The sequence below is a fragment of the Phaethon lepturus genome, unplaced genomic scaffold, assembly GCF_000687285.1.
Source record: "Phaethon lepturus isolate BGI_N335 unplaced genomic scaffold, ASM68728v1 scaffold17028, whole genome shotgun sequence".
NCBI lineage: Eukaryota > Metazoa > Chordata > Aves > Phaethontiformes > Phaethontidae > Phaethon > Phaethon lepturus.
This window is the reverse complement of record NW_010559397.1, coordinates 718-9,001: the sequence shown is the minus strand read 5'-3', so window position 1 is coordinate 9,001 and position 8,284 is coordinate 718. Positions and strand designations below refer to the sequence as shown.

The 8,284-nt window shown below is 40.7% G+C and overlaps 1 protein-coding gene across 1 annotated transcript in view; it reads right to left on the bottom strand.

The window, feature by feature from the left end:
• The window catches only part of RAD51C (RAD51 paralog C), a gene marked incomplete at its 5' end in the record, with an annotated part of 17,727 nt that extends 9,858 nt beyond the window's left edge, over positions 1-7,869 (bottom strand). Inside the window, 5 exons of the mRNA XM_010293332.1 lie at positions 801-867; positions 3,182-3,313; positions 6,150-6,283; positions 7,195-7,361; positions 7,611-7,869. Coding sequence (XP_010291634.1) covers positions 801-867; positions 3,182-3,313; positions 6,150-6,283; positions 7,195-7,361; positions 7,611-7,869 — 759 coding nt within the window. The remainder of the gene's footprint in view (positions 1-800; positions 868-3,181; positions 3,314-6,149; positions 6,284-7,194; positions 7,362-7,610) is intronic.
• Between the last annotated feature and the right edge of the window lie 415 nt (positions 7,870-8,284).

Below are 8,284 nucleotides of genomic sequence, written 5' to 3'. Positions count from 1 at the left end.
CCTGCTAGAGGTTTACCGCTCCCAGGTCCATCCCTACGTTTTTTGTGTTATCATTCACCACCCAATTTCAGTCTAAATTACTTGATCAGAGGTTTACTTATTATTTAAATAGCTCAAGCTTACCTGGCCCACTTTTGGCAGAAATGGATTGGAAGACAATCACATAAACAGCTCAGCGAGTATATAGGATGCGGCAGTGACCTCCAGCAGGGGTAGTGGCCTCCTTAGCTGACACAGCTGCAGCTGGAATAGAGGTACCTCCCGCAGCCGAAGATCCTCAGGGGAAGGCTGCAATACATTAGCTGCACGTCTGAAAACCTAGTTACTCAGAGAGTTCTTAGTACCTAGTGCTTCCCCATAAAGGGTGATTCAGTCATCTTAAGGAATACTGAGAGATCTAGTATCAAGTTTAGTATTAAAAATTTTGCTTTAAAAAAGAAAAAAAAAATCCAATAAAACTCTCAATTTGCGAGTTCCCACAACATGAAAATGTCATGACCTTTAAAAATATTTGTAATCCCTTTTCAAAAATCTAACCAGGATTCTAATCTGCACACCGTGTTTGAGTTCAGAATAAAATTTGATAGTTGCTAATTGTAATCACAAGGTTGACATAGATAAGCACTACTATAGTGTTCCACAATGCTAGCAGTTCCACATGGGTCTAGTATTTTCACCATAGATTCTGCTACACTGCAGAAATTCAGCAAACAATTTTCACTTTGTACACAATGACAAAAGAAAGGAAGTCATATATTTGAAGATTAACTCAGTTTTAAACTCATAAGATAAACACCTACCTAAAGCAGGTACCAATGTGGATTGGCTTTGTCCAATTCTTGTTGTCATTTGGTTTGTCAGAACCACCTAAAAGAGAAAACAGAAGCAAACAAACAAGAAACTCTCCAGAAAAGAAGCATACCAGTGGGAGGAAGAGAGTGATTTTTAAAAAATCTTTTATTAGTAGTTACTCGGGCAAAACTCTTGACAACTGTAATGAAGATTCCACGTTAACAGGAAGAAACAGTAAAGGTGCCTCATCTTTTCTTGACAGTCAAAACAAAATAAGAGAACCCTGCAAAATGTATTTTCAGTTTGCATGGAAGGTAGATTTCTTTCATTCAAAAGTTTAAAGAAACCTACATTTCTCCCTTCCCAAGAGATGCAAACTCTACACAACTTGTATATTCCACCATATTTATACTAAATACTGTTTGGATCTGTATTTAGATGCACATGACTTGCACTAGCCCTCTTACAAAGAGATAGCCTTCAGTCACTGGCATAAATGAACTTGGTGGTTTGGTGCTGCTCAAAACGTGCATAAACCTAGTGATTAATAGAATTTCTGCACCTTGTAGTCTAAAAATGCGCAAGTGGGTACAATACAAAGCAGAATGAAAGCGAACAGACAGAGCGGGGGAGTGTTTTCGCAGCACGAATCGCTTGTAGGAGGTTCACAGACAGTCTAGGTTAGATCCCTGGTAGAAGTGGGGGTGGGTGAGACAGCAGAGAGCCAGGAATATTAATTGCAAAGTTCATTAGAAATGAAAAATAAAAAAAAAAGTACCTATCTTAAACCCTAGGGGTTTTCATTGTTTGACATGCTTGTATGATTCTTGCTTGAACAGTTAGGGAAGTGTGCTAGAGCAAGAAATTCCACTGAGCACAGGGGGCACGCACCAAAACATTTACATAGCTGAAAGCCCCAAGACATATATTGTGTATTTTAGAGAAGTAACTCATCATACATGCATGGTAACAGCCCCAGATAGGCTCCCCACCTCACTGCTGGAGAAAGGCTGCTCTGAGCATCCTAGCACAACCCACTGAGTTCAGCTTTAGAAATGAAAGGAACTAAGCTCCTACCATATTAGAGCATTCAGATTGCCCAGCTTTTCTGCCTGACAAGCAATCTCTGGCACTCCAGATGAATTTAGACTGCTTGCAAGCTACATGGAACTCACTCAAAAACTAGCAAGAGGGACACTCTGAGCTCAAGAATTTCTGAAGCTCTGTGACTGATCAGTTCTTCAGCAAGCGTTTATTTATCAAGCGTTTGTACTAAACTGCTCACTTGTTCAACAGAAATATGTTATATATGTTTCTCTCAACCAAAGGAAAAAGACTGTACAATGACAGCTGCTCCTGTTTGGGTCACCAGGTACCCCATTTATGAGTGAAAACACTCAGTAAACTAGAGGCTGTGCAAATCAAGCAGTAATGTAACATTCGTCTCCCTTGGTGCCCACAACAGCAGGAAGAAGCTTCATAATTCATGTCAGGGCGAGAGAGAGGGTACTCTTTCAGCAGCAAGCCCAATCGCCTAACCCAGGCGGAAAGCAGAGCTGCGCGTGCTCCTTCCCTTCCTGCAGCTATCGGAGGAAGCACAAGGGGAGGCTTATTTTTAGCAGTTACAAACAAAAGCCAACTGCGTGAGAGAGTTGTGGGTGACAAGGTTTTGCAAGTCACCTGGAAACAGTTACAGGCACAAGCACCATTTTGAGACTCTGTAAGCTCTAATTCCTGAACAATGCTTTTCTGTGCTGTAAAAGACTTGCCAAAACAACTTCTGGAACAGATGTAGCTTCTGAGTGCCATCTGCTGGCTATGAGGCTGCAGATTTGCTGGCCTCCGTTATTGGCGTAAATGACGTAGAAATAATGCCCAGGAAGGAAGCTATGGGTTTCCATGGATGCCAGAAGAGCAAGCCAGACTAGTAGATAAAGTGGTTTTCTTCCCTAAGAACAGTTCCTCTGCTAAGACAGTAGTTTATTTTTAAATGAAGAGTGGAAAATTATGTTGGAATCACTCTGATATATTTTAATGTGCGTGCTTTGTAGCTAAAAGTCACCAAGGAGCATTCCTTGTCCAACTAAATCATTAAAGAAGATGACGTGAAACAGCATGACAAATTCATATGCTACCATTTAATTAAGATCCACAGGATGCTTTTAATGCAAATTTTACTTATTTTGGCAAGTCTAGGAATTTTCCACCTAAACAGTTTTGCCTGTGTGATCCGTCTATATTTACTAAGCAAACTGGCAAACACAGACGTAAAGGACATTCTTGCAGTTTTATTTTGCTGTTTACAGACAATCACAAATCACATTTGCTTAATTCTTTGTATTTATTCCAAAGTAGCATCTTTTGTGATTTAAACCTGGCCCAGACTTACCGCTGATTTATGATCATTCGCTATGATGATCAGCTGTTGTGCCAGACCATTCAAAAGCCTTGTTCGAAGTGAGAGGTCCTCAAAGTCATGGCGAAAAGGAAATGCGATTCCATCAACTACCACCAGTCGGACCTAAACGCAGAAAGGAAAAACTACCATTACTATCCTACAAACATGACAAAAAGCAGTAAGGTCTCTTTTTAAGTGCACTAGAATGTTTTATCTAAGGTGATGACAACCTTTTATTTCATGCTCAGATGTGCACGACAGCGTAACACCTATTGTCTCTCTCTATATATCGGAGAAGATCAGCACTCCACAAGAGTACAGGGTAAAGAGCCTCAAGCTCCAAACACACCAGTACACTTGCTAAGAGCAGTACTGCATTATGCATAGATACTAGCTCAGACCATAGCTTCAACAAAATGCCGCACTAAGCTCTCCCATTAGTTAACGCCGGACAGAGCTGCCCTTCTGTTCCCAGTTTCAGAGCTCGCTCACTTACAGCTAGCTGACTTATCTCTGCAGCAGCTGGTACAGAATACAAAATAATAAAGCAGAACTTAAAGACTTGCAGAAGAGAAGCTGGGCCGACTTGTGGAGAACAAAACCCTCCACCAAAATGAGAAAAAAAGGGGGGAAAAAAAAAAAAAAAAAAAAAAAAAAAAAAATCATTAAACATCAGAATAGTACTTCAATCAATTCCCCATGAACAGTAATTTATTTCACCTTCTCCCTCAAAAATTAAATCCAAACCAAAATTAGAATACATGCTGTCTGTAGTCACTGTTAAGATAACTAATCTAAGGCTCCTATCAGTAATCTATCTTAGAAACATGGATTTTAACAGATACTTAAAGTTATTCCAGACACTATGCAATGGAGCCGAGTGTCTATCTTGCCTGAAGATGTTTGCTTTGCTGAATTATTTCTTATGTAGCAATCATTAGCTGAAGCTGGAGCACAATGCTGCTGCTGGCTCATCACCCTCAAGACACTATATAAACATTAGTCTGGGATTTTGATTTATTCTAACTCCATTTCTTGTAGCTGTTTTGATGACCCAGGTTTGTCTGAAATACAGAAGGGAGATGGATAGTCTTACAGTGTCTGCATGTTGAGATGTCACTCAAATCCTAGGTAGCTACAAGTTCTTGCATTAATGCACAAGATAACAAATTGGAAACAACACAAGAAAACCAATTTTCTGTATTATTGATTTAACTCATTACTGGGAAATCGCTTTGTGACTGGAACATACAAGCCTGCAGCAAACATCACTCTGTGAAATGGCCATGGGCCTCCAACTGAAAAAAAAAAAATCTTAATTTGAAAATGATTAAATAGTTATAATTAAAAGAAGATATTCTTCTGTTTTCTCATTTTTCCTCCTTCCTGCAAATTCTCTTCTAAGAGCCTGCACATTTTCCTCATGCATAAATTGACTTTAAGAACAATCAGTTTAACAGCATAAATATGACTCATGCTAGAAAGGACCGTATACACAGTTATATAACTTGCCTATCAGATGAATATGTCCAGGTAGGATGCAATTTAGTTTATTTTCTCCCAGTTGCACTTGTTGTAAGATACCAAACAAGTAGACTTAAGTATTCAAAAGTAGGCTATACAGGGAAAGCTTGGTAACACATACGTTCTCCATGTCAGTTTGTCTCTACTAGCCCTTAAAGAATTAGTTTTATTATGACAAGAATATTTTCTAACACAGTCTTTTTCGTATTATTGGTCTTTCTCATATAAATAACAAGATCTCCAAGTAATTCATATTTCCAAATGACACTCTCTACAACTGTCGCTCTCAAAAAACCCCTAAAACCTGGTAGTTTCCTGTGGTCCCAGTCTCAGCTCCAGGTCTGCACAGAGGGATCAGACTAATTTTAATGAGAGGTGGACTGCAATAAGCAATCTGTCAAGTCACTTATAGCCTGTCCAAGGAATCACCAGAAGGTGTTACTGTTCTCCTGCAACCTTCAGTATTTCAGGCTCCAGGCCAAGCACAGATAATCAGCACAGATGGTACCAGAAAACTGCAGCCCCATGTTAGCTGTGCTAATGAAGCCATGTACTTTCCACAAGAGCAAACACAACAGGGCACCGCTAGTACCTGGCAGAGAAAGGGAAATACCAGACTACACTAAGCAAAAGTAAGGCTCCTATCTGCGCTTTCAAGAACATAACAGCTTCCAAAAATGGAAATGATATGCAAAAGACAATCTAACTAAACACTACTGATTTGTGCTCTGTTAGAACGAGGCACAAGTCATCTTCCCCAGATCCTGTTAGGCAGTGGTTTGCTGTGCAGAATCTAGAAATCCAGAAGCGAAGTGGTGAAAATCTGCCTTACAATAGCATTTCACTAAGACACTAGGTACTAGGAAACTTTTTGGCTGTAGTCCACCCAAGAGTCAAGCTGCAGGCTCTGGTTGCTTCTAGCAACAGAAGATGTACTGGAAAGAAGAGGAGAAGTCACTTTCTGGATGCCAGGATGGTGCAGGATGCTTCTGGTACTCAGTGATCTTCTAGGACAAAAAAAAGTGTCACTAAGCCTTTCTTATCCCTCTGCATCATGGTCATCACATGCACACCTGCCTCAGAGACCCCTTTGTAAAGCAGTTTTGTGATGATTCAGAACTCAGTGCTCACAGAAATGTAACAACATGGGGCAATGCAGATCCAGTATCCTCGCCTCAAAGTGGAGATTCAGGATGATGGCAGCAGCAGTAGCAAAAGCAAATTACTCTCAAGAGTAATTGGGATGGGAATGAAAAAGCAAACAAGCAAGCAAGCTTTACATTTGTACTCTGGCATCAGCCAATATACTACTGCCAAGCTTGATGAGGTACCAAGGTGTTACTCATGTTACTCTTACTGCAACAGATGATCATCCCTGAAAATCTTCAGTGTGACGATGAGTGATACCTTCTTGTAAGTCTGCAATAACCCTTACCTTTGAATGCTCTGAAAGAAAGTCTGGGAGGAGGTAGACCTGTGCAAGAAGCTCTGTGTAGTCCCGGCAACGGAAGTAATATATGTGAGAAAGGATACTTTCAAGAGAGAAAGTCTCCAAAGCTTTTAGATGATCTGAGAACAAAGAAAGAGATGAGTCAATGAGTCAGAAGTCTGTACTAGCATATTGCTACTTCCATCATTCTACCAAATTATGCCTTCCACATATAGCAACAGCAAAACCCCAAGAAACAGAAACAGTCAAGGCAAAGAGTGTGGGAAACATACCTTCCATCTGGCTTGAAAGTCAAGAAGGTGGTGAGCAGATGCTATCTCAGCATTTGCACATAGATACACCGGAGCCTCCAAGGGAGTGCTCCAAAAATGAAAAATTTATTTCTGAAAAAAGAACTTCTCCAGTAAATAATTTTCAAGCCAGAACACCACCAGAGGACAACAGTGACTATTAATCATCCATTGTTTAGTGTACAAGCTAATTTAATACGGTGTCCTTTTACCTCTGTTCAAACAGAAGTTGGCTGCATAAAATACTCTGAGTAACATAAAAGTTGTGTCAGTATGCCCAACACAATGATGATCAATAGAATAAAACTCGTCATTAAATGCAACTGGATATATTGACCTTATGAAGGAGCTGAATTACAGCTACAGTTTTACAATATGGGGCTTCAGGAGCAACATTGCCTTAAGAAATTCTGCCATTCCTCTTCTCCTTCCCCAGTGCTCTACCTGTCCCTGCGTTGCAGCACATTATCCCTCAGTTTTGCTGACAGAGTAGTGTTTGGGTTTTGCTGTAAATTCGATCATTGAAGTGCTATTAAAAAAAAAAAGCAAAAGCCAAAAAAACCCCACATACCTAAAAATCCCACAAATCATCATGTAGAAAAAGAATTATTCTTAATGCTGGCAGCAAGAACTGCTTAAGCCAGCACTGCTGCTGAAATCCTCAAACTGTAACACCACAGCCCATGAGACACTCGTTTCACGCTGCCTACTAGGCAGAAATAAACGACTTAGCAACATACCTTCGTCTTGATGAGCTTCAGCGATAAGCCTGCAATGCTGCACACATGCAGTTGCCATATCCACTACTCTGTCTACCATAAAACTTCCTTCAGTATCGATGAAGATGGCTTCTCCAGCTACACCCCCGAAGCATTCTGGGATCTGGACATCTACTGCCAACTGCATACTGCCACGGGAAACAGAAAACAGGTAAAGATGTACATCACAAAGCTCTCCCCTCCCCGCTCACTCCTAAAGCGACATTTCTGCTAAGGAACACGTGGAACAGGAAGCAGTACACCCACTATTCTATTTACAATGCTGTGTAAGAATCAGAGATTGCAGTCATGACAAGAAAAATTAACTCTCTTGATGGTTGAACTAAACAAAGAAAACTGACTCTCAGTTGCACAAAAGTAATCTAAAAATAAAATACCATAGCTGTGTTTTCCCAACACCAGGCGCTCCACAGATCTCGGTGATTTTTGTTAGTTGCACACCGCCTCCCAGAATATTGTCTAGTGCTGAACAAAAGGTGATGATGAAGCCCTGGGCTTGCTCTTCTTCCAGAAGTTCCAGTGCTGTGCACTTTCTGGTGGCACCTGATGCTGCTGCAGTCCTTGCTGCATCCCCGTGACATTCCTGCCTCACAACCTGTAATGCTTCCAGTGCCTCTTCTCTGGAGATTCCAATCTCTAGAAGAGTTAAAATCACAAAACACACTACCTCATTTTTATAAATGGCGATTTAGCTAAAGTATGGAGAGGTAATTCAACGTGTTTGACAGAACCTGACCATTCTGCAGTGTAACACAAAAATATTAATCCTTTTAGTGTAACGATGCACGCAGCTTGCCAACATCTCTGCAACTAACGACGTGATTTTCAAAAGAACTCAGAGCAGCGATGCCCTGCATTCAGAATTCAGGTGACAGTAAGTGATCTGCACGTAAAAAAAATAATCAAAACCGCTGTTCATAGACGTGCATGAGATCTGGCACAGCAATTCACCTACTCTCCACTGAACGTGCTTATCATATGAATTTCATTTGAAGCAAAGAAGGTCCTGTACAAGAAGCCAGGCTGCAGGCAGGTAAGTGACAGTGACACC